The sequence below is a fragment of the Nerophis ophidion genome, linkage group LG02, assembly GCF_033978795.1.
Source record: "Nerophis ophidion isolate RoL-2023_Sa linkage group LG02, RoL_Noph_v1.0, whole genome shotgun sequence".
NCBI classification, from domain to species: domain Eukaryota; kingdom Metazoa; phylum Chordata; class Actinopteri; order Syngnathiformes; family Syngnathidae; genus Nerophis; species Nerophis ophidion.
This window is the reverse complement of record NC_084612.1, coordinates 56,443,472-56,470,837: the sequence shown is the minus strand read 5'-3', so window position 1 is coordinate 56,470,837 and position 27,366 is coordinate 56,443,472. Positions and strand designations below refer to the sequence as shown.

General features: G+C 41.3%; 1 protein-coding gene and 1 long non-coding RNA gene across 3 annotated transcripts in view; both read right to left on the bottom strand.

Moving 5' to 3' along the window:
* Positions 1-16,665, bottom strand: part of tarbp2 (TAR (HIV) RNA binding protein 2) — a 54,500-nt gene extending 37,835 nt beyond the window's left edge. The window contains exons 1-8 of one of the 2 annotated variants that reach the window (XM_061886954.1): positions 16,378-16,665; positions 12,545-12,859; positions 12,403-12,472; positions 12,199-12,316; positions 8,837-8,964; positions 8,554-8,749; positions 6,658-6,811; positions 6,027-6,570 (exon numbers count right to left, since the gene is read on the bottom strand). In XM_061886954.1, the coding sequence (XP_061742938.1) occupies positions 6,561-6,570; positions 6,658-6,811; positions 8,554-8,749; positions 8,837-8,964; positions 12,199-12,316; positions 12,403-12,472; positions 12,545-12,859; positions 16,378-16,430 (1,044 nt within the window). In that variant the 5' untranslated portion in view covers positions 16,431-16,665 and the 3' untranslated portion in view covers positions 6,027-6,560. Of the gene's footprint in view, positions 1-6,026; positions 6,571-6,621; positions 6,812-8,553; positions 8,750-8,836; positions 8,965-12,198; positions 12,317-12,402; positions 12,473-12,544; positions 12,860-16,377 lie in introns of those variants that run through there. The other variant, XR_009804211.1, reaches the window with a different exon arrangement.
* Positions 16,666-21,263: 4,598 nt separating this feature from the next.
* On the bottom strand, positions 21,264-24,568 carry LOC133535040 (uncharacterized). Its single transcript, XR_009802132.1, has 2 exons — positions 23,205-24,568; positions 21,264-23,109 (listed from the first exon to the last, which is right to left on the bottom strand). It is a non-coding gene; the product is annotated as an uncharacterized LOC133535040 (long non-coding RNA).
* Between the last annotated feature and the right edge of the window lie 2,798 nt (positions 24,569-27,366).

The following is a 27,366-nucleotide window of genomic DNA, read 5'->3' as shown; positions in this document are numbered from 1 at the left end:
CCAACACTTTAGTATGAATTAATGAAAAGAAGCCTTATTCATTCAAAAATCAATAAAAGCACAGTAACCAACATTTTAACAGTAGATTTACCTGCTACTTTTGCTGTTGTTTTTCAACATAAAAATAATACAATATTAAAATAATACAAATGAAGTGCAGCCAACAGCTATGGGCAGTACATTTAACTGAGAAATTAAGTGCAACCCAATCTTTTTTGGGGGATGAAATGAGCAGTGGCTTGACCTGCAACTACTCTTATTTTATCAAACATCATAATGGCTAACAGTGGACAAGTTTTTTGGTGACACACGGACAAAAAGGCCAAGGATGTAACGCAGGGGTCGGCAACCCAAAATGTTGAAAGAGCCATATTGGACAGAAAATACAAAAAAAAAAAATCTGTCTTGAGCCGCAAAAAACTAAAAGCCTTATACAAGTGTTATAATGAAGGAAACACATGATGTAAGCGTCTATATTAGTTATAATAGCCTACTATCAAAATGACTTTAAAAGTCTTATATAAGTGTTATAATGAAGGCAACACATGATGTAAGTGTCTATATTAGCTACATTAGCCTACTATTTATTTCTCCACATATAACACCAAAGCAGAGTGAGCTGAATTGTAGATAAGGACTGTTTTGGTTAGGACGCCACTTGATTGGCAACACCAAATTAGCCCTAGTGTGTGAATGTGAGTGGGAATGTTGTCTGTCTATCTGTGTTGGCCTTGCAATGAGATGGCGACTTGTCCAGGGTGTACCCCGCCTTCCCCCCGATTGTAGCTGTGATAGGCATCAGCGCCCCCCGCGACCCCAAAGGGAATAAGGGGTAGAAAATGGATGGATGGATGGATGGATGGAGCTAACACAATCCAAAGGTTTGTCTGCTCTAGTTACCCGTTCTGGCTTTCAAATAGATCAACATTTCCCCTGGTAGAGTGGAAAGCTTCTCGAAGATGTTATCCAGTTTGCGATTTAGTCCAAAGGTTTAAGTGCCCATAGCTCTGCCCATTCTTCAATAGTTTGTGGCAGCTTTAGGGTACCTTGAACTGCTGCCAGCATCTTCCAATTTGTCAATACACCAGGGCAACACTTACTCCAGTCAGCAGATGTCCTTTTATCATAGTTCCGAATAGGCAGACGTCTCCACTGTAAGAATCACCAGGCACCCGACCATCCTCTTCTCCCAAGAATCCACGGTGTATCCAGTGACAAACATTCTGTCCAGCTTCTTGTCAAGAAGATATCGTCAATGTCGTTGAGGTCAGTTGATCAATTCCATTGTTTAGATTTTGGAGCGGTTCACAAATGGAGGCTCCAGAATAGTAAAGACAAGACAAATAAGTGAAGTGAAGTGAACTGTATTTATATAGCGCTTTTCTCTAGTGACTCAAAGCGCTTTACATAGTGAAACCCAATATCTAAATTACATTTAAACCAGTGTGGGTGGCACTGAGAGCACGTGGGTAAAGTGTCTTGCCCAAGGACACAACGGCAGTGACTAGGATGGCAGGAGCGGGAATCGAACCTGCAACCCTCAAGTTGCTGGCACGGCCACTCTACCAACCGAGCTATACCGCCCCACAAGTGAAGCAGGAGAGATAATGGAGAGGTTATGGTAAGCGTTCGCCTTTGTTAAGAGCCAGACAGAAAATGCTGTATGTTTATTGTTGTTAAATGATTCTTTTTTAATCAAAGCAAATCTAATTAATATAAAATATCCCACTGAAATCAAGGATTATCTAAATCAGGCCTGGGAAATTATTCTGTCTCACGGGGCCAAATTTGGAGAAAAAATCCATCTGGGTGCTGGTATAGCTATTTTTAGGAACACTGATACAAAAGCTCACGATAATGTCTGATTGAAAGCTAAAAACGTTATGACCGACCGCCTTAAAAAACGGAATGGAATTTAAAATTTTTTTACTGAATGAGAAACCAAGGATGTACATGAAAATAAAGAATTTGGGATTTACAATATTAACTATGAAGGATAAAACACTGAATATTGACAACATACGAACGTCACACCCCCTCTCCATCCACATATTTTACAATCAAGCGAAACACAACAAAAATGCAACAAACAGCGAAATATGAACGCGAAAGGGTTAAAAAAAAACTCCACCTACAATCTGATACATCACTAAGCTTTAGAACTTTGTTGTAAAAACCTCCTTCCGCGTCTGTCCCTGACACCCCCATTTCAGGCTCTGGAAACACTCTGTGGAAACGCGCCCCACCCACACTGCTTGGTGCCTCGTCTGAGCTGCTGTGACTTAGATTACCATAGTAACTAATTAGATGACCATAGTCACTAATTAGATTACCATAGTAACTAATTAGATGACCATAGTAATTAATTGGATGACCATAGTGAATAATTACATGACCATAGTAACTAATTAGATTAGCATAGTAACAAGTATATCATGCAAAAGCGAAGATTCCAACCATTGAAATACTTTGTATAGTTCAAGACTTATGGTCCTTAGAAAACATCACTGCACATCAAAATGGCAGCTACACTTACCATCTTAAAAAGATCTAAAAAAAATTTTTGGGGGAAGGTCTGCCGGGCCAGATTGAAAAGCTTAACGGCCCGCATCCGGCCCCCGGGCCTTAATTTACCCTGGTCTGATCTAAAATGACTGGAAAGATATGTTTATATAGTAGGATATTTAACTAAACATGGCCCTAAAATATTCTCAACATTAATGCTGTTATGCTGATGATACCCAACTCTACATGCCCCTAAAGCTGACCAACACGCCGGATTCTAGTCAGCTGGAGGCGTGTCTTAATGAAATTAAACAATGGATGTCCGCTAACTTTTTGCAACTCAACCCTAAGAAAACAGAAATGCTGATTATCGGTCCTGCTAGACACCAACACCTATTTAATAATACCACTTTAACATTTGACAACCAAACAATTGCACAAGGCGACTCGGTAAACAATCTGGGTATCATCTTTCACCCAACTCTCTCGTTTTGAGTCACACATCAATAGTGTTACTAAAACGGCCTTCTTCCATCTCCGTAATATCGCTAAAATGCATTCCATTTTGTCCACTAGCGACGCTGAGATCATTATTCATGCGTTTGTACGTCTCGTCTCGATTACTGTAATGTATTATTTTTGTGTCTCCCCATGTCTAGCATTAAAAGATTACAGTTGGTACAAAATGCGGCTGCTAGACTTTTGACAAAAACAAGAGAGTTTGATCATATTACGCCTATACTGTATGTACCTTTATATACATATATACCTATATATATACCTGTACTGGCTCACCTGCACTGGCTTCCTGTTTACTTAAGATGTGACTTTAAGGTTTTACTACTGACGTATAAAATACTACACGGTCTAGCTCCATCCTATCTTGTCGATTGTATTGTACCATATGTCCCGGCAAGAAATCTGCGTTCAAAGAACTCCAGCTTATTTGTGATTCCCAGAGCCCAAAAAGAGTCTGCGGGCTATAGAGCGTTTTCTATTGGGGCTCCAGTACTCCGGAATGCCCTCCCGGTAACAGTTAGAGATGCTACCTCAGTAGAAGCATTTAAGTCCCGTCTTAAAACTCTTTTGTATACTCTAGCCTTTAAGTAGACCAGTTGATCTGCCGCTTCTTTTCTGCTCTGCCCCCCTCTTCCTCGTGGAGAGGGGGGCATAGGTTCGGTGGCCACGGATGAAGTGCTGGCTGTTCAAAGTCGGGACCCGGGGTGGAACGCTCGCCTGTGCATCGGTTGGGGACGTCTGCGCTGTTGACCTGTCTCCGCTTGGGATGGTCTCCTGCTGGCCCCATTATGGACTGGACTCTCACTATTATGTTAGATCCACTATCAACAAGACTTCCATTCATCCATCCTATTTGGGTCCCATATCAAACTTAAGAAGGTCAGTGACTTCGCTATAAAAGTGGGTGACATTGTTATCACCAGGAAGGATGAGATCACCTACCTAGGTTCCATTCTAGAGGCTAATCTTTCCTGTGATAAAATGGCAACCAAGGTGATTAAAAAGGTCAACCAAAGAACGAGATTCCTCTACAGAATCTCCTCTCTGGTCAACAAAAGCACCTTGAGGATTCTAGCGGGAACTCTCATTCAACCCTTCTTCGACTACGCTTGCACCTCCTGGTACCCCAGCACCTTCAAAACCCTCAAATCTAGACTCCAAACATCCCAGAATAAGCTAGTCCGGTTACTTTTAGACCTCCACCCCAGATCACACCTTAATCCAACCCACTTCTCCAAAGTGGGCTGGCTCAGGGTTTAGGACAGAGTAACACAACTTGCACTGAGCCTAGTCTATAAAATTCGCTACACCTCCTTGATACCGAAGTACATGTCAAACTACTTCCTTAAGGTAAATGACCACCATAACTACAACACCAGGGGGAGCTCCACAAACCACGTTCAACCCAGATTCCGATCTAACAAAGGTCTTAACTCATTCTCTTTCTATGCCACATCAATGTGGAATGCACTCCCAACAGGTATAAAAGTAAGTGCATCTCTATATTCCTTCAAAACCGCTCTAAAACAACACCTCCAGGCAACTTCAACACTTTACTAATACCCTCCTCCATTCACATCCCATCTCCCCGGATTATAAACAACTCAAATGTACTTCTAATGTATATACTTGTTCTTATGCTATCTGAACTCACTATGTTCTCTGCTGGCTGTACATATCCTACTAAATAAGACCTACACTGTTTCAATGTCCACATTTCTCTGTTGATGCAATTGTTGATGACTGAAGTTCTGATATCAACCAAAGCTCCTCATCCCACCCCCCGGATTGTAAATAATGTAAATAATTCAATGTACATACTATGATGATTAACTTGTGTGATGACTGTATTATGTTGATAGTATATATTTGTACCATGAATTGATTAACGTGGACCCCGACTTAAACAAGTGGAAAAACTTATTCGGGTGTTACCATTTAGTGGTCAATTGTACGGAATATGTACTGAAGTGTGCAATCTACTAATAAAAGTATCAATCAATCAATCAATCAAAACTTTGACACTTTTATGTTAGATCTACTGTGGACTGGACTCACACTATTATGTTAGATCCACCATGGACTGGACTCTCACACAATTATGTTAGATCCACTATGGACTGGAATCTCACACTATTATGTTAGATCCACTATAGACTGGACTCTCACTATTATGTTAGATCCACTGTGGACTGAAGTCTCACAATATTATGTTAGATCCACTATGGACTGGAATCTCACACTATTATGTTAGATCCACTATAGACTGGACTCTCACTATTATGTTAGATCCACTATGGACTGGAATCTCATTATTATGTTAGATCCACTATGGACTGGAATCTCACTATTATGTTAGATCCACTATGGACTGATCTCTCACAATATTACGCTAGATCCACTCGACGTCCATTGCACCGGTTGACCAGGGGGGGTCCCCACATCTGCAGTCCTCTCCAAGGTTTCTCATTGTCCCATCGGGTTGAGTTTTTTCTTGCCCTGATGTGGGATCTGAGCCAAGGATGTCATTGTGACTTGTGCAGCCCTTTGAGACACTCGTAAATTAGGGCTAAATAAGTAAACATTCATTGATTGATTGATTGAATCATCATTAATTTGTTTAATATCTACTGGTTACAATGTCATGTCTCACATCTTACTTCTTTTTTACCAGGAGGGAAGAGACAAAAAACTCAAGTTTGTTCTAGAAAACCTGACAGCAAGCTGGCTAGGTTTACAGAGTAAGTAACCACGGTAACTGACTCTAAGATTGACATTCCTTTTTTTGTGACAGAAAACCCTGAATTTCCCTAACTCGGGCTTTACATACTCAAACGTTTTTACTCCACCCGCTTTCCTGCTTTCTCCCTGAAGCGCAGCACACATAAGGGTGAAAGTTAGTCAACATTGACAAATTTTACTGTGTTATTATTATTATTATTTCAAAGCAAAACCTCTTCTGTGTCCTTGGTTAGTGCACGCATGTCAAAACACCATCAAACTGTATGTAAAAACTGTTTATTTCGTCAAATAATAATATACAGCACCGCTTTGATTCACTTTTTTTTCCAAGGTTCTCCTAAGTGGATGCAACATTGCATGCTGCACAAAATACTTTAGAAGTTACAACAACATTGATAGCCAAATCTTTAAAATATGTCAAAGACATTTAGGTACAGTTGCTGAACAAAAATAGGAAATTAAAAGGAAGAAACATTTGCCCCAATGGAAAAAAACAACATTAAAACCTTAAGGTAATTTACTGTAATTGTTCTGTATTCGGGTTAATGTCAAAAAAGCAACATTTCATTAAAAAAATTATTAATTTCCAACACTTCAAACATGCTGACTTAGCAAAGTCCAACAGAATGAGCATCACAAAGGCAGTTTATTTATTAAAAATGTGCAGTCTTAAAAAGAGTTCATGTTTATTCAGTAGTCATTTTGTGATGATGACAACTGAAAAATAAAACAATGATAATACGATGAGCATTTAGCACCAGCTCCTTTCTTGCCAATGTCACTAAGGCGTTACTTCAAGGAGGTCTTCATATATGAAAGAAAAATGAGGTATGTCAGGTGGTCAAATGTACTTACATGCCTGCTGGAACAAGACACAATCGGCCTGCTCACTTCCCGCCAGCCATAATTTTGAGGTACTGCAGTGCATTGTGGGCCGCGTTGGCCCGAGCAGCTTCCAGGCTGGGGGCGAAGCCGTGGCACACAGTGATTGGCTGAGTCGACAGTTCTACCAAACACTGGCGCAGCCCGCTCAGGCTGGGCTCCTCTGCAAACAACAAATATGCTCATCAACACAATTACTGTACATCAAGGGTGTCAAACTCAAATTCAGAGTGGGCCAAAATTTAAAACTGAACAAAGCTGCGGGCCTACGTTGAACAAATTAACATTTTACAAACTGTAATAGGGACCCAAACAAGCTTTGCGTTGAATATTGAACAAGAAATGCGTATGTAACTTTAATAGGGACATGCAAAATCCAGTTCCAAATAATAATAATATTTTAAAAATATCTATGGCATCCATCCATTTCTACCGCTTTTCCCTAAAATTGAATGCCTCTTTTCTATTTGCAGCCTTCTGAGGTAAATATCAAAATAAACTTTTTCCACAGGCTAATAATACATTTGAAAATAAAATAATAATGAATGAATCAAACATTCAAGCCGTGGAGTAGCAAGAGAAAGTGCATGAATAAAACGTTAATTATTGCTCAGTTGGCTACACTGATTTGGTTTACTCTGAATATGGAACAAGCAACGCTTATATAACTTAATAGTGCAAAATCAACTTTAAAAAAAAAGTAAAAACATCAATGGTATATTAAATAGAATTTAAAAAAAAAATGCCTCTTTCCTATTTGCAGCCTTCTGGGGTAAATATCAACACTAACTTTTGGGATTTGGTGGTAGCGGGGGTGTATATTGTAGCGTCCCGAAATAGTTAGTGCTGCAAGGGGTTCTGGGTGTTTGTTCTGTTGTTTTTATGTTGTGTTACGGTGCGGACGTTCTCCTGAAACGTGTTTGTCATTCTGATTTGGTGTGGGCTCACAGTGTGGCACATATTTGTAACAGTGTTAAAGTTGTTTATACAGCCACCCTCAGTGTGACCTGTATGGCTGTTGACCAAGTATGCCTTGCATTCACTTACGTGTGTAAAAGCCGCATATATTATGTGCCTGGGCCCCCACGCTGTTTGTATGGAGGAAAAGCGGAGGTGACGACAGGTTGTAGAGGACGCTAAAGGCACACCCCCAATATTGTTGTCCGGGTGGAAATCAGGAGAAATTCGGGAGAATGGTTGCCCCGGGAGATTTTCGGGAGGGGCACTAAAATTTGGGAGTGTCCCAGGAAAATTGGGTATAATACCGGCGGGCAAGCTCTAATGTTAATTTTATATTGCCTCAAGGGCCAAATGAAATTACACGGAGGGACAAATTTGGCCCACGGGCCAGAGTTCGACACCCTTGCCGACATCATGTCTGACTTTTAACAATTACATTCCATCCATTTTCTACCGCTTATTCCGTTTGGGGTCGCGGGGGGCGCTGGTGCCTATCTCAGCTACATTCGGGCAGAAGGCGGGGTACACCCTGGACAAGTTGCCACCTCATCGCAGGGTGACAATTACATTCATTCCTTGGTATTTATGTCAGAAGAGGTTTTTTTGACGTCATGATGGGTTAGACTTTATAAAAATATATTGGTAGAAAAAATATATTTAGTAATAATTGGATTTGTTTGAATTAAAAACGATTACCAAAGAAAAATGTACATTATTTAGTTTCTCATTATTGCCAAAGTTATTTATAATATTTGTAACTAAAATCTGTACAAAATCGGATTTTAGTTACAAATATTATAAATAATTTTCACTGATTCTGTTCATAACTTTTATGGACAGAATTTCTAGGCGCAGTCATTTTAAGTGGGAGAACTTGCACAATCGGTGGCTGACTAAATACTTTTTTGCCCTACTGTAAAAATGGCAGACGGAGAGATAACCCACCGAGATCCAGGTAGCTGATGTCAAAGCACTGCTCTGTGGACAGGTCATTGAGCAGCGAGCAGAAGTTGGAGTCAGAGGGTATGCCCAGAGGGTGACTGCGGAGTTGCAGGATCTTCTCTCCGGCGGAGTTTCTCAGGGAGTCCCACGTGCAGCTGTAGCCTTTGCTCTTGCACGACTCCGCCCTGCTCCCCGTGTTCTGTCGTCGTTAGAGAGAGCAGACTGTCGTTATTCGGCCATCTTGGAAAACTAACTGGAAAAAGATGACCGCTAATCCCTCTCGTACCATATTAAACGTATCCTCCTCCGGGTCGGCATCATTGCTGGTCCTCAGGTCGACCGGGACGTCATGTATCCGCGCCAACATTTTGGCCGCTGCGTTCCTCTTGGCCAGCTTCTTGGACGTGCCGCTTCCTTATGCAGCACAACAACTTGTCAGTCATGTTTTGCAGACACTTTGACTTAAGTGCTACAGTGGAAAATCTATATCGCAATATATATTGCAGCCTCTGAAAATAACAATAGATATATTACAATGAATTATTTGTCACCCACATTGGCGGTCCTGTCCAAGGTTTCTCACAGTCATTCATATTGACATCGCACTGCGTTGTGAGTTTTCCCTGCCCTTATGTGGGCTCTGAACCGAAGATGTCGTTGTGGCTTGTGCAGCCCTTTGAGACACTTGTGATTTAGGGCTATATAATAAGCATTGATTGATTGATTTATATTCCACGTTTTTCAAGAACAGAAGAGTTTTGATTTGGGCTTCCAAGGTAAATCAAATTAATGTTTTGGGCGTTGTTTTATTATTGTTGACGTCCCACTGGGGTGAGTTTTTGCTTTCCCTTATGTGGACTCTACCGAGGATGGCATTGTGGTTTGTGCAGTCCTTTGAGACACTTGTGATTTAAGGCTATATAAATAATCATTGATTGATTGATTGATTGATTGAACCAGATGCATACATTTGTCCAAATGTGGTTGAGTAAACAAATTGCGGGTTTCCTGCACTTCGAAAAGTCCGTGTTCAAAAACAAGAAAAAAAAAATACAAAAATGAGGGGTATTTTACTTGAACTAAGGAAAATTATCTGCCAATAGAACAAGAAAATTTGGCTTGTCGGGAATTTCCAAAACAAGTAAAATTAGCTAACTTCAAGGAACCCAAAAATACCTTCAAATAAGTATATTCTCACTAATAACAAGTGCACTTTTCTTGGTAGAAAAAAAGACACCTTTTGGCTCAATTTGTTGAAAAATATTCTTAAATTGAGTAAATGCTAGTGCTGTTATCTTGACATAATGATATGCGCTCGGCATTACATTTCTTGAAACCAGCAAACTTATACTAAAAACTATTTTTTTTTAAATGGAAAGGCAACAAGTCAACCGCTTGTTACTCTCGGGGTCTTCTAGCCGCTCAGGCAAATCATATGGTCTAAAACTGCATTTTTATATCTACAACATGACATCATCTTTCAGTCAATTAGTCCGCGAGGAATGAATATAAATATAAATATATATATATATATATATATATATATATACATTATATATATATAGATGCATACATACACACAGCCCAAGCCATATTTTTTTTATTAGAACTTTGAAGAATTTACCTGAATGTGCATGAACTATTTCTGTTAAAAATAGTTTGAAATGTCACATGTTAAATGTTTACATATTAACTGTCCGTTTACTGTACTGTGCCAACCGTACTACTATATGAGTACCTATTTTCTATTGTTTCATTGAAAATAAAACAGGAAAGTCCATTTGTCTGTCATCTGTTTTAATTATGAGACACTTTTGTCTCAAAGTCATGATTTTTTTATTTCACACTTGAAATAAGAAATTATTACTTTTGAACTTGTGAGTGTTGATGACACAGCTTTGCAACAGTTGATATTCTAGTTTCAAGCATGTTTTACTCAATATAGGTCATAACATCTCAGCAACAAGCTGTAATATCTTACTGAAATCATTTAGGACCAAAACCCTTATAACACTAACATAAAATCTGCTTAGTGAGAAGAATTCTCTAATCAGACTGGAAATAAGCAAATATCACCCTTATTTGAGATATTTAATCCAACTTAGATTTCAGTTTTTGCAGTGTACATCACTAAATGAAAAATCTAAAGAAGAGAATCACTCTGTCATCTTCCACTTGTTTGTTTAATATATAAATTGTCCGCTTGAATATTCCCTCTTCTCTTCTCCAACTCTCTCCTCGTCATTTGGGATGTCATGCTGTCTTGTTTATCACTTCCACGGGAGCCCGCATTCTCGTTGTCTCTCCTTCGACAAATAGACAAAGTTTTTCGCTAAGTAGAATCACAGCTGACCTGGACATTGGAAAGTTCTCTTGCAGTCTGAGAAGTGTTGTATCCCAAATAGCTGCAATGGCGTTCTCTTAAGTTATTCATGTGTGATTTCCACAAGTGTCTGTACATGTAGAAGAAGGAGAAACACGGGCATGTCTGGATGACTCGCCTCCATCTTTTCAGTGGTTAGCTCCGAGTTATGAAAACGCTTTATTATGAAACCGGCTGTGGCGCCTTCTATCTGACGTCACTTCCTGTGTGGGGCGCGGTCTTTCTGGCATCACTTCCTATCCGAACTCAGTTTGTAAACAATCAATGAGTCCATACAAAGCTAAGAGCCGGAGATTCAAGAAATACACGGCACACTTACCTGTGTAAAAATTTGTCAGAGGAGGGGAACCTTAAACGATGGAAAAAGCCATCAATCTGTCAACCAGTTCCATGTCCGAGCCAGGAAAGGTTCCCTTTGTTAAGTCAAATTAAGCCATGGAAATGCCTCCTTCTACCTCAAAGAACTACTCACCCCCAGATCCTCCACACGACACCCCCGCTCCGGATAGGCTAACCTCCTCCAAACTCCGAGGACAAAGCTACGAACAATGGGAGACCGCGCTTTCTGCTCCGCCGCTCACAGTCTGTGGAACGCTCTCCCTGACCTCCAGAGGGCAACACAGACTGTGGATGCTTTTAAAAAAGGCTTAAAAACCCTTCTTTTTAAAAAAGCCTTTTTTTCGATATATGCATACTCGTTCTAGCTATTAGGCTGTTCTAGCTTTTATTTTTATCATCTTTTTACTTTTTTAATACACTGTAGGACTTTGAGGTTGTTTGCTCAATGTAAAGTGCTTTTTTTTTAATAAATAAAATCTATAGTTATTATTATATTTTAGTGTGGCTGAAAGGGGGCTTAGGCTAAATAATTGTTTGTTTAAGTGGTTATTCGACTTAGTGTAGACAAAGACGAAGAAGCTGCAATTTGGAGGGACATTAGCCGTTAGCTTGTTAGTGAGAACGCTACATTGCAGTGAGGAAGCCTTTGTACGCTTGTTGCTAGAATGTGTCATCAACATACATTACCACAATAGTTATAAAAGGTCTATCGTCGGGCAAATTTTCTTTATTCTTATCGTAAATCGTTTATATCCCGTAAACCTACAACAGAGCATCTTTGACGAGCACTTTTTTCTGACCCTGGATACAATAAGAATGTGCATTTACACATAAGGAACTGTGCATTTACACATAAGGAACTGTGCAGTAAACTGTGATTAGTCACGGTTGAAGCGTTAATTAAGAAAAGAGAGGACGCATCCTACCAATTTCCATGAATCTCTCCACTCTGCAGGTCATGGTAAATTCTTTGCGGTGTGCCGGACCAGACTCCTGTGTCACGGTGTACTCTGGCAGACGCCATCCTTTCTGCACAACCAATTCCTAGCAGTCAGAGAAATATTCAAAACATGTTAGGGTAATTTTCTTTCAACACCACCTTTATAGACGGGAACATTTGATGCAAAGACCTGTAGTGCTCCAACAGGATTACATTCAGACTGTTGAGAAGTGACTAAAGTCTTCATTTCCGATTGGGAGCTGCATACAAGACATCCATGTCAGATCCACGTCTTAATGTTGCACATAAGATATAAAAGAATTTGCACTGACCTCTCTCCATCAGCAGGCACGGAAACCCCGATAAACACGTCTCCTTCGACACCAATTGCGGCGGGGCCTGCGAAGCCTCCCTTGAGCATCTTCAGAGCAGCCTCTGCTGCTTTGTGCTTCGCCGCCTTCTTGCTGGGTCCTTGGCCGGTGCAGTTGATCTCTCCCACGGAAACGCGGAACGTAAAGTTGGGCTGATGGGCCTGTCCCTCAGCCTTCAGTAGGTCATACACGGGGGTCTTGCCTATCCGCGTTCCATACTCCTGCAGCAGACTAATTGGCGTCTTTCCGGGATTCACAGCCAGCATTTGCTCAATACTGAAACACGACCATAAGTGCATTTAATGACATAGTCATAGCATTGAAGCAAATCAAGTCCAAATCTCGTCTCGATTACTGTAACGAATTGTTTTCGGACCTCCCTGTGTCTAGCATTAAAATATTACAGTTGGTACTAAATGTGGCTGCTAGACTTGACAAGAACAAGAAAGTTTGATCATATTACACTTCTACTGTATATACATTTATATACTTACAGTGGGGCAAAAAAGTATTTAGTCAGCCACCGATTGTGCAAGTTCTCCCACTTAAAATGATGACAGAGATCTGTAATTTTCATCATAGGTACACTTCAACTGTGAGAGACAGAATGTGAAAAAAAAATCCAGGAATTCACATTGTAGGAATTTTAAAGAATTTATTTGTAAATTATGGTGGAAATAAGTATTTGGTCAACCATTCAAAGCTCTCACTGATGGAAGGAGGTTTTGGCTCAAAATCTCACGATACATGGCCCCATTCATTCTTTCCTTAACACGGATCAATCGTCCTGTCTCCTTAGCAGAAAAACTGCCCCAAAGCATGATGTTTCCACCCCATGCTTCACAGTAGGTGTGGTGTTCTTGGGATGCAACTCAGTATTCTTCTTCCTCCAAACACGACGAGTTGAGTTTGTACCAAAATGGATACATGGATGATACAGCAGAGGATTGGGAGAATGTCATGTGGTCAGATGAAACCAAAATAGAACTTTTTGGTAGTGGGACAACTTGCACAAACGGTGGCTGACTAAATACTTTCTTGCCCCACTGTATATATATGCCGGGCGCGGAACCGCTGCTGCCCACTGCTCCCCTCACCTTCCAGGGGGTGATCAAGGGTGATGGGTCAAATGCAGAGAATAATTTTGTCACATCTAGTATGTGTGTGACAGTCATTGGTACTTTAACTTCAATATAGACTCTCACAATATTATGTTAGATCCACTATGGACTGGACTCTCACACTATTATGCTAGATCCACTATGGACTGGACTCTCACACTATTAACTAGGTCCACTCGACGTCCATTGCACAGTCACCTGGGGTGGTTTGGGGTTCCCCACATCTGCGGTCCCCTCCAAGGTTTGTTATTGTATCCCATTGGGTTGAGTTTTTTTTTTAATCTTATCTTGCCCTGAGGTGTGATCTGAACAGAGGATCTCGTTGTGGCTTGTGCAGCCCTTTGAGACACTCTTGATTTAGGGCTATATAAATAAACTTTGATTGATTGATTGATTGATTTAAAAATAGCCCCTCTCAGGTCAGAATCAGTACAGGTGTACACAAAAGAACCAATTTAAGCATACCAACTTTACTTATAAACAATAGCAGTCAAAGTATGTCATTATTATTGATGATGCACACTATGCTTAACAGCAGCATTACCAATTTGCTATTTTTTCTTACTAGCACACATCGAGGGCGGACGGTCTCGTTTTCTCTCACTTATCTCTCCTGCTTGCTTCTTTGTCTTGTCTTAACTTTCGTGTTGCCTCTTTTTGCAGTGCTCTCCAAATCTAAACATTGGAACTATTTAACTGGCCTCAATGAAATTGACGAGATCTTGGTTTTGGGGTAACCTGCTTGTCGTGAAGGAGCGGTTGTGGCTGGACACACCACAGACTCTTGGGGGAAGAAGGTAAGCATTACTCTGGTTTGTTGACAAATTGGAAGTTGCTGGCAGTCTTCAAAGTACCCCCAAAGCTGCCAAAAAAGATTGGAGAATGCAGGCAGAATTGTGGACACTCTTCCATCCATCCATTTTCTACCGCTTAGGACACTCTTGTTATTTAATAATAATAATAATAATAATAATGGATTAGACTATATATTGTGCTTGTCTATTATTAGATACTCAAAGCACTCACAGAGAAGTGGGAACCCATCATTCATTCACACCTAGTGGAAGTAAGCTCCATTTGTAGCCACAGCTGGAGTAGACTCACGGAAGCAAGGCAGACAGTTTGAGCCTACGGCCCCTCTGACCACCACCTATCATTTATTCATCATTCATTCACCAGCGTGAGCGGCACCGGGGGCAAGAGTGAAGTGTCCTGCCCAAGGACATAATGGCAGCAACTTGGATGTCAAGAGACGGGGAGCGAACCTGCAACCCTCAGGTTTCTGGCACTGCAGCTCTACCCACTACAACATGTCGCCCCTATTATTTTCCTGAAGGAACTCTCCTGAAGGAATAAATAAAGTACTCCAATCTAATTTAAATTACTCGATAAGATCGGACTGTCTGCCCCGCAGGATGAGTTTTGAGGACCAGTCCAAAACAATTTAGAGTGAAAAGCTAATTTTATGTTCACTCGCATACCAAATATTCTCATTTGGATTGTTCCCCTGGCTTCGAGACTCTCTTGAAGGACAGTGTGGTGAAGACACAACAAACTCCCTTCTGGTCTCTCATGGACACACACCCGTTGTTGTTGACGTTGGACTCGCGACTGCGCGACATCAAGGCCGTGGAAAACAGACCATGGCAGGCTTACACACACCCATGCATTCACAAAATATAAATGATAAATGGGTTGTACTTGTATAGCGCTTTTCTACCTTCAAGGTACTCAAAGCGCTTTGACACTACTTCCACATTTACCCATTCACACACACATTCACACACTGATGGAGGGAGCTGCCATGCAAGGCGCTAACCAGCACCCATCAGGAGCAAGGGTGAAGTGTCTTGCTCAGGACACAACGGACGTGACGAGGTTAGTACTAGGGGGGGATTGAACCAGGGACCCTCGGGTTACGCATGGCCACTACCCCACTGCGCCAAGCCATCCCAATATATGCCCCACACACATACACATACCCCACTCGAATCAATCAATCAATGTTTATTTATATATCCCTAAGTCACGAGTGTCTTAAAGTGCCACAACGACAAGGGCAAGGAAAAACTCACAACCCAGTGCAATGTCAATGTGAATGATTATGAGAAACCTTGGCCCCCACCGCCTTCTAGGGGAGACAGGATGCAATGGACGTCGAGTGGGTCTAGCATAATACTGTGAAAGTCCAGTCCATAGTGGATCTAACATAAAAGTGAGAGTCCAGTCTATAGTGTTCCCCCCCTTCCTCAAGGGAGAGGGGCCCTTGATGCACATCCCTTAGGGGCGATGGACGGATGGGCAGCGCCTGAAGAGCTGCAGCCTGCCGCCGTGCCAAACACCCCCCACCCTCCCTCCGTTGCAAGTCTGGAATTGTATGTTGTAATATCCATATGTGCTTTGCTATGGAAGTTTTTTTCCCCCACTCCAGATTGGGCCCCCTTAGCACAGCGTTTACCCTTTTCCCATCTTTTACGGCGTTCCTGTTCTGTAACCCTGTACACTCTTTGTTTGTCTCATCTCGAACGCGTTTGTGCTGAAAACAAAGTTTCGTTGTACTTGTGCAAATGACAATAAAGACTTTACCTACCTAAATAATTGACCATATCCCACATTCAGGACAGTAGTTAATCCCATATTTATATTTATTGACTGAAGGCAGCTCTAACCTACCTGGAGCACCCGGAGCTTCTCTTCCAGCTGTCCGATGCTGTCTCGTCGTTCATTCCCTATTTCACGCAGACAGCTGGTTGGATTTGGATGGCGAGCCGCCCCACCAAAACAAACACCACCTTTCATTAGATGATATTTCCGAAGCCAAATGAAGAAACTACGACAACAACAACAACATGTGGACAAAAAAGGCTGTGGTCGTGCAGATGTGACATATTTTTACAGGCCGCTAGCTCAAAGCGCTGATTGGTCAGAAGTACGGGGCTTGTTTTGCACACCAAGGTATCCCGGTTGCGTTCGGGAGCGTGGAGTTATTACAGGTTGGGTACAACAGGGGCGAGAGGGGTTCTAAAAATAAGCGCTCTTTTCTTCTTTCTTTTTTTTCAGAACTTTTATTGAACAAAGCAATAAAGCAATACACAACAAATACGGCATCGCTCTTGAAGAAAGAACACACTATCACTAACAGGCATATTACACACAAAAATAAAATTATTAGGAATATATATACAACAGTTTACAAAAAATATTAAAAAAACACCCAAAACAAACAAATAACAAACATGTAATTAGGGCACAGATGTCCAACTTTAACTTTAATAATACAAGCAAGGGTTTAGCGGTGCATTGTTTTTTCCATTTACAGTAATACAATGTAAAAACAGCTTGATTGTAATCTGTTTGTGTTTTCTCCGTGTTTTTGATGTTTGGCTTTTCCCCCGGAATTGCGCCCTTATATGGGAAATTAAGGGCGTTAATCTAAGGGTGTTTACCAAAAACATGCACCTGAGGATAGGTTAATTGGCAACACTAAATGGGCCCTAGTGTGTGAATGTGAATGTTATTGACTGTCAATATATGTTGGCCCTGCGATGAGTTGGCAACTTGTCCAGTGTGTACACCGCCTTCCGCCCATGTGCAGCTGAGATAGGCTCCAGCACCTCATGGATGGATGGATGATTGTAACTTTTATTAATAGATTGCACAGTACAGTACATATTCTGTACAATTGACCACTAAATAGTAACACCCGAATAAGTTTTTCAACTTGTTTAAGTCGGGGTCCACGTAAATCAATTCATAGTATAAGTTAAAGTTAAAGTACCAATGATTGTCACACGCACACGCTAGGTGTGGTGAAATTATTCTCTGCATTTTACCCATCACCCTTGATCACCTGCCTGGGAGGTGAGGAGAGCAATGAGCAGCAGTGGTGGCCACGCCCGGGAATCGTTTTAAGTGATTTAACCCCCATGGGAAATGGAAAAACAGTACAACTGTTATTTTACAGTAAAAAAAACTGCCTGCTTAGTGTCCAAATTTCCATCCATCCATCCATCCATCCATTTGTACCGCTTATTCCCTTCGGTGTGGCGGGGGGCACTGGAGCCTATCTCAGCTACAATCTCAGGGGTTTTTACAATGGAAAATGTAAATACAGTAGCCCATTTTTATTTTTATTCCGGCATCTGAACAGCCAGTTTTTTTACCGTGAAAAAAACTGTAGTAAAAACAGCATTCATAGATTTTACGGGGAAAAAAATGGCAGCGTAGTCACCAGAAATGTACTGCAAAATATCCTGTTTTTTTTTTTACAGCATAATACTGTAAATTGACAAACATTGTGTCGTTCCAGCAGCAGACCTTTGTTCCCGTGTCACGAGCAGTGTGTCTCGTCTCCCTGTGTTCCATCTGCTTCTCTGGCTGCCTTTTGGATCTCGACCTCCCGGGCTGGACACAGATTTTAACGCCTCGCTATTGCCCCCCGACTCCCTGCCTGTTCTCACCGACCTCCGAGCGAGCTTTCTCCGTTTTGGACTTCTGCCTCACGCTCAACACTTCTGGTAACACTACACTCACACATAGTTGCACACCACACATATAATTTGGATTACACGCTTCATTTATTGTTTATAGATTTATTGTGTATGTATACCATTAAACATAGAGCCAAAATGACATCCCTCCTGTACACATAACATTAGTTGTACGACCATGTTTTCAAAAAGCTATCCTCATCTAGTTGTTCAAAAACAGGGATTTTTTTTCTTTTGGATGCATGAATGACCTACAAAAAATGTTTGAAAAAAGGTGATTGGACATTATTTCTTAGCTTAATCTAAAGCAATCATTGCATTAGCTGCACCTGCGTTCTGTCCATCAATTAGCGCCCTCACCTGTTTCGGGCCCCTCACCACTCCCCTTCATATCCTGCTGGTCCATTGTTGGCTGCAGACCTTGTTTCTTTCATGCTACCCAGGTTGCATTTTGCTTATCTCCCAGACTATCACTACTATTACTATGCTACTTAAGCGTCAATTTGGACGAATACTATTACTACTATGCTACCTATTTGGAGATGCAGAGCAACAATGCTGACTATTATCATCATCATTTATTTCTATTCCTTTCATGAAAATGCAAATATACAAGCCACGTACAATTGACACTTTCATTGTTGTTTTTTTTGTTTCTTACACATTTCCATGAACAGAAAGGAGGAAATGGAAAAATAATATTCTTATATTTATCTGCCCCCTTTTTAACACAAATTATTTTAGATGACTTTATTACTGTTCCCTCCACCCACACCCGAAATTCACCACACTTTTTCATTTTCACAATGATCAACTAGGACGAATACCATTACTACTATGCTACCTAGTTGGAAATGCGGAGCAGCAATGCTGATATTACTATTACTACTATGCTACTTAAAGGCCTACTGAAACCCACTACTACCGACCACGCAGTCTGATAGTTTATATATCAATGATGAAATCTTAACATTGCAACACGTGCCAATACGGTCGGGTTAGTTTACTAAATTGCAATTTTAAATTTCAAGCTGAAATATCCGGCTGAATAGTCTCGGTATGATGACGCGTGCGCGTGACGTCACGGATTGTCGAGGACATTTTGTTCCAGCATCGTTCCCAGCTATTAGCTCATCTGTTTTCATCGCAAAATTCCACAGTGTTCTGGACTACTGTGTTGCTGAATCTATTGCAATTTGTTCAATGGAGACATCAAAGAAGAAAGCTGTAGGTGGGAAGCGGTGAATTGCGGTGAATTGCGGCCGGCTTTAGCAACACAAACACAGCCGTTGTTTCATTGTTTACATTCCCGAAAGATGACGGTCAAGCTTTACTATGGAACAGAGATGTCAAACGAACACGGTTGGATTAAACCACACACACAAAGTACAGTGTATTATGCAGCGTTCATTTCGAAAGATCGTGTTTCGAAGAGGGTCCCCTGCGAAGGGCAGAGATGGGCATTGCCACCACCCGTCGACTGGTGCTGAAGAAAGGTGCGGGGCCGACCTTCAGGTTGTACAGGTACGACCATATCATCTCACTAAAACACTAGTAACACAATAAGCAGATAAGGGATTTTCCAGAATTATCCTAGTCAACGTGTCTTATAACATCCGAATCGCTCCCACTGCCCTCGTCTTTTTTTTTCTAGTCCTTCACTCTCACTTTCCTCATCCACAAATCTTTCATCTTCGCTCAAATTAATGGGGATATTCGCTTTCTCCGTCCGAATCGCTCTTGCTGCTGGTGGCCATGATTGTAAACAATGTTTAGATGTGAGGAGCTCCACAACCCATGATGTCACGCGCACATTGTCTGCTACTTCCGGTACAGGCAAGGCTTTTTTATCAGCGACCAAAAGTTGCGAACTTCATCGTTGATGTTCTATACTAAATCTTTTCAGCAAAAATATGGCAATATCGCGAAATGATCAATTATGATACATAGAATGGACCTGCTATCCCCGTTTAAATAAGAAAACCTCATTTCAGTAGGCCTTTAAGCATCAATTAGGACGAATACTATTACTACTATGCTACCTATTTGGAGATGCAATACAGCAATGCTGACTATTACTATTACTACTATGATATTTAAGCATCATTTTGGACGAATACTATTACTACTATGCTACCTATTTAGAGATGCAGAGCAGCAATCCTGACTATAACTATTGTACGAAAGCCTATGGTGTGCCGTTAACCAGTTGTGTAATGTTCCTGTGCCTTTAAGTTCATAGGTCAATCTGTGACTTCATTACCCTTTAAATCAAGTCTTTGTCAGAACAGCAGGTTTCAATCAAAGGTGGCAGTCTGTCTTGTGTGCGTTGACGAAAAGTACGTTTTGTCATATATTTTTACAGCATTTCAACTGAATGTCAAGGCTTGCAACTTCTGCACGTTTGGTGCATTGTATGCTAAGTTCAGGTGTTTTTGGGTCGATCGAGAGATGATTAGTCTCGTTGACGGCGTTTCCATTCACGCTCAGTTTATTTAACTTGCATTGCAACTGCGATGGCATCGTTTGGCCTCTAGATGGCGACAGAAAACACATAATCGCCATTTATGGCTCTGAAGCTTAGAACTTGTTGAAGTTCATGCAGTTTATATTTGTTATTTATATAAGGCAGTGGATCTCAAATGGGGGTACGCATACCCCTGGGGGTACTTGAAGGTATGCCAAGGGGTACGTGAGATTTTTTTAAAACATTCTAAAAATAGCAATAGTTTAAAAATCCTTTATATTTATTGAATAATATGTGAAAAAAATACAACAATATTCAGTGTTGACAGCTAGATTTTTTGTGGACATGTTCCATAAATATTAAATATTTCTTTTTTGTGAAGAAATGTTTAGAATTAAGTTCATGGATACAGATGGATCTATATAACAATCCCCAAATAGGGGACTACAAGTTGATAATTACTTTTATGTGTAGAAATCTTTATCTATAATTGAATCACTTGTTTATTTTTCAACAAGTTTTAAGTTATTTGTATATATATATATATATATATATATAATTTTTTTCTTCAAAGTAGTTCAAAAAAGACCACTACAAATGAGCAATATTTTGCACTTTTATACAATTTAATAAATCAGAAACTGACATAGAATAGAATAGATCTTTTTTGTCATTGTACATTTGTAAAACGAAATAGTATGCAAACTAATTCAGTGCAAAATCATACTTAAAACCAGAAGAACATAGATAAAAAGATAAAAATACATAAAAATACCAAGCATACAGCTCACGTGCACAGTCCTTATTATCTTGTGTTCAGTGATACTATTGCTCTCGGGTAAAAAGTGTTTTTAAAACGGTTTGTCCGGCATTTTATTGTCCTGTATCCCCTGCCTGAGGGCATCAGTTCAAAAAGTTTATGTCCAGGGTGAGATGGGTCCTTTATGTTTTGGGCCTTTTTGAGGCACCTGGCACTGTACAGTTCATCTAGGGAGGGAAGAGAGCAGCCAGTGATCTTCATGGCAGATTTTACGACCCTCTGAAGTGCATTCCTCTCTGCCACCGTGCAGCTGGCATACCATACACACATGCAGTATGTCAGCACACTCTCTGTTGAGCAGCGATAGAAGGACACAAGCAGTTTTTGAGACAGATTGTTCTTCTTGAGGAATCTCAGAAAGTAAAGTCTTTGCTGTGCCTTTTTGATAGTCACTGAGGTGTTCATACTCCACGACAGATCTTCCTCGATCTGGATGCCCAGGAACCTGAAGTTAGAGACCCTTTCCACATAGTCCCCATTGATGTAGAATGGTCGGATGTTTATTGTTTTTTTCCTTCCGGAAATCCATGATCAGCTCCTTCGTCTTGGTGGTGTTAAGGACCAGGTTGTTTTCCCTGCACCACCAAGTCAGCCGCTCCATAGTGCTGTATTTTACTTATGTATCTTTTTTTTCAACCAAAAATTATTTGCTCTGATTAGGGGGTACTTGAATTGAAAAAAGAGCTCACAGGGGTTAAGTCACTGAAAAAAGGTTGAGAACCACTGATATAATGTATGCACATTCATGTATTGCTACATATTATTGTGTTCTGTCTCCCTGTAATGTTTGTCTGATCTTGAATGGGATTGTGCTGAAAATTGTAATTTTCCTGAAGGAACTCTCCTGACGGAATAAATAAAGTAATATCTATCTAATGTAAGTATATAATTGGATTGTAATTTTTCCTCTTTTCTCTATTTGTTTAGAACACACACACACACACACACACACACACACACACACACACACACACACACACACACACACACACACACACACACACACACACACACACACACACACACACACACACACACACACACACACACACACACACACACACACACACACACACACACACACACACACACACACACACACACACACACACACACACACACACACACACACACACACACACACACACACACACACACACACACACACACACACACACACACACACACCTTTCAGCAATAAAAATGATTTAAGGATTCTCTGGCCGGAATCTGTCCATTGTGTCCCAACTCTAAAAAGAACTACTATCCCTGCCTAACATTGGTCCTTCGAGCCGAATATAGTTCCGCCATGAGAGTCATCATCACCTGTTGATCACCAGCCCTCTGTCAGGCCAAAGAGAGACATTCGACTACCACAGCATTTGGCCCCTTACGACGTCACCCTCCTTCCCTCTCAACTACCTGCTGCCCAAATCTCCTCACTACCAGTAGGACAACACGGTGAAGCAAGGCCAACCAGAGCTAGGAGTGCGTCAGAGTACCAGTTCTCTGCTTCATCACGTCGATCCTCTCGACGACCGCATGGGCTTCAACTGCTCAAAAATATTCCTGATGTTCAAACCGCTGCCCTGGAGGAGCGAATTAAATGTTTGGAGCTCGCTGACCTACTGCAAGAAATAGAGGAGGAAAGGAAAGCTGACTTGGAGGCGAAGAGACTGGATGAACAATTAAAGAAGGACAAAGACTACAAGAGGATGCTCACCTTGCCAAGGAGAGTATGGCAAAGGACATGGAACGGCGTGGACGCCTAAAGAAACTGGAAAAAGACTTACACATTGCCTATATTGTCAAGTCTTTCCTGTCGGAGTCTGAAGATGATGCAATGTCAACGTCAGCTCCGCCCTCTGCCGACATGGTTCAGTTCCCATCAACGGCTCATATGAAACCTGCTGCCGCTATGCCAATGACACACCCATTGACGATTCCCATTCCTGTCCAAGATGCACAAACTTGTGTCTCGACTTTAGTAGCCCCCACTATTGGTCCTGTCTGTCACCTTGCCTGCATCTGTGTCTTCCACAAGTCAACATATGCCAGTCTTTCCCACATCTAGTTATGCATCAACAATGACACATGCAGCCGCAGTGCCACAAACCATGCAAACTTCTGTACCACAACCACCAGTTTCAACTGGTGCACCTCCTCCAGCTGGACAGTATGTTCCATACACCTTACCACCTGCTACTCCAGCCCCGGCAGCACTACCCTGGTCCTTGCCGGGCATCGAGACGCTGATTGCTACATCCTATGGCATTCCCAAACCCATACTTGCCAACCCTCCCGGATTTTCCGGGAGACTCCCGAAATTCAGCGCCTCCCGAAAACCTCCCGGGACAAATTTTCTCCCGAAATTCAAGCGGAGCTGGAGGCCATGCCCCCCATCATTGAGTCAGACCTGACTCAATGTTGTGACCCTCTTAAACAGGACAATACTGCCATCTGTACATTGAATATAATGTAAATATATCCTACATTTGTTCTGAAGCCCACAATAAAGAGACGTAACTTCATCACACCGCCTGGTTATTGACTCCAACCCAATATATTACACCGTCGTCGGACAAAATGAAGAAATACGCTTGCAAGTTCCAGAATGATTGGAAACAAGAATTTCAGTTTATCCAGGAGAGTTCGAAGGGGAAGGGGTATGTTGCCTGTACATTTTTTAGAACAGACTTCTCCATTGAACACGGCGGCCGAACGGATATTCAGCCATTAACGGTCGGCGAAGCACAAAGCGTCTGCAGCGCAGCATCGTTCACAACCCAGTATTATGGGCCACCTCGCAAAATGGAGACCCGATGGTGTAACTTATGCTGAGACAAAGATGGCTATGCTGATAGCTGGAAGCAACATCCCGTTCTCATTTGCGGATGTCTACAACAAATCCGTGAAGGATGTTCCCGGATTCGGAGATCGCTCGCCAATACGCAAATGGCAGAACAAAGGTTACTCAAATAGTGAAAGGTAAGTGTTGTTGTTTTTTCTTTTACTAACCAGCAAGCACAGTACATTTAGTAGAACTACTGTTTTTATTACCGTGTATTTGATAGGTGCCGTTGGAAATTCAACTATTTCTTTTATTTATATATATAATAAAATAAATATATATAGTTAGAATTCACTGAAAGTCAAGTATTTCATACATGTGTATATATATATGTATATATATATATGAAATATATATGAAATACTCGAGTTGGTGAATTATACGCCACCCCTCTTAACCACGCCCCCCGCCTCAACCACACCTCCGCCCCAGCTCCCGAAATCGGAGATCTCAAGGTTGGCAAGTATGCCCAAACCATTATTTCCAAGGTTTGAGATTGGCCGGGAAAGTGACTTTGCTCTACTCAATATGGCGCTAGAGAACTTGAATAGTCATCCTCACCTGAGCGAGCAATATAAATATCAAGTTCTACTAAATAAGCTCAAACTACCTAACGCGCAGCAGTTAGCCAAGTCATTCATTTATGAGCCAAAACCGTACACGGCTGCGCAAGGGGCTCTACAAGACAAATATGGCCAGCCAAGACAACTAGTACAGAGTGAATTAGGAGCTATCCTGAACTCACCAGCCATCAAAGTGGGCGATGCAGAAGCTTTCGATACCTTCGCTCTCTCAAATCAGACCTTAGTTGGTATGCTAGACTTTAGAGGAACCCCTTGGATGCGAGCTCAAATGTGGTTCTCACGTTGATCGCCTCATAAGTAAAATGCCTCCTACTCACCGAGACGGATTTATGGAATACTGTCTTTGTCGAGGCATCCTACAGCCAGGTTCCAACCAAACTTAGACCTCCAGGATGCCCGACCTGGCATCCTGGCTCCAAGTTAAAGCTCAAGCTAAGCGCCAGGCCAGCCGAGTCACTCACCTCTACAACTCGGGCCCTCCTCCCGCCAAGAAGGAGCGTAATAGTCCATGGCCCAAACAAAGAACAGCGTCAGTTCTCCTATGTTCTGGTGAGACTGGTAGCAGCCAGACCACCAACTTGACAAAGTCACAACTCTTTAAAAGTGGGGTCTCAAACATGCGGCCCGCGAGACATTGCACGGCCCGCACTTTGATACGACAATTTAATGTTGGTGCGGCCCGCGAGTTTAACATGAACGGCGCTTGACAGCGTCATACTTGTCATCGTTCCCAACCTTCCCGGAAGTCCCCTGACTTTCAGGACCTCCATTTTTACGAATTCTCTGCCGATTTTCCTCATTCCACATTATTCTGGTGATGCTATAATGTCACTGTCAAAAGCGCCTTCTACATCCTATACAGACAGCGTGCAAGCCTATTAGTACGTTACATCTAGCTGTGCAGTACGCACATGTGCTATAGCAAGACATATTTGATCAACAGCTACACAGGTCAAACTGAGGGTGGCCGTAAAAAAACTTTTTAACACTGTTACAAATATGTGCCAGACTGTGAACCCACACCAAACAAAAATGACAAACACGTTTCAGGAGAACATCTGCACCGTAATACAACATTAACACAACAGAACTAATACCCAGAATCCCATGCAGCCCTAACTCTTCCGGGCTACAATATACAAACCCCCGCTACCACCAACCCCCCACCCTCCCTACTTGCGTCGGTTGAGTTGGTGTGTATAATAGCCTGGGAGAGTTAGGGCTGCAAGGTGTTCTGGGTATTAATTCTCTTGTGTTTAACTTCTGTTAGGGTGCGGATGTTCTCCATAAACGTGTTTGTCATTCTTGTTTGGTGTGGGTTCAAAGTGTGGCGCGTATTTGTAACAGTGTTAAAGTTGCTTATATGGCCACCCTCAGTGTGACCTGTATGGCTGTTGAGTAAGTACGTCTTGAAGCCACTAACGTTGTTCTGTACAGGTCTCACATAATATAATACATAGCTGTCTTTTTGGTTATGTGATGTTAAGGCATGTACGATGACAAGCTGTAGAACTGTAGTCTTCTTATTGAGAGTGCGCAAACTCCTGTTGGTACGCTAAGGTATACCAAGGGACAAATGAGATTTATTAAAAATATTCAAAAAAAATAGCAATTCATAAATACCCAATACATATGTTTATTAACACTTCAACAACATATGAATATAGGTTCATAAACTGAAAATATATGCAACAATGCAATATTCAGTATTGACAGCTAAATATTTTGTGGACATGTTTGATAAAGATTAATGTTAAAGATTTCTTTTTTTGTGAAGAAATGTTAAGAATTCAGTTCATGAATCCAGATGGATCTCTATTACAATCCCCTAAGAGGGAACTTTAAGTTGATGATTACTTCTATGTGTAGAAATCTTTATTTATAATTGAATTACTTTATTTATTTTTAAATCTTTTTTTCCAAATAGTTCAAGAAAGACCACTACAAATGAGCAATATGTTGCACTGTTATACAATTTAATAAATCAGAAACTGATGACATAGTGCTGTATTTTACTTCTTTATCTCTTTTTTCCAACCAAAAATGCTTTGCTCTGATTAGGGGGTACTTGAATTAAAAACATTTTCACAAGGGGTACATCACTGAAAAAAGGTTGAGAACCACTGTTGTAGAGGACGTTAAAGCCAGTGCAGTCACGGCAGCCCTTAATGTCGGCAAGGTGAAAATTGAGACAAATTCGGGAAAATGGTTGCACCGGTAGATTGTCGGGAGGTGCACTGAAATTCAGGAGTCTCCCGGAAAAATCATGAGGGTTGGCAAGTATGTTGCTAGGGCGGGAAATGCATTCATAGAAGGGGAATTTATTAAAAAGTGCATGTTAGATTTTTTAAGAAATCTTTTCTTGCGGCCCAGCCTCACCCAGTTTCTGCATCCAGTGGCCCCCATGTAAATTGAGTTTGAGACCCCTGATCATAATAATACATGTTTCC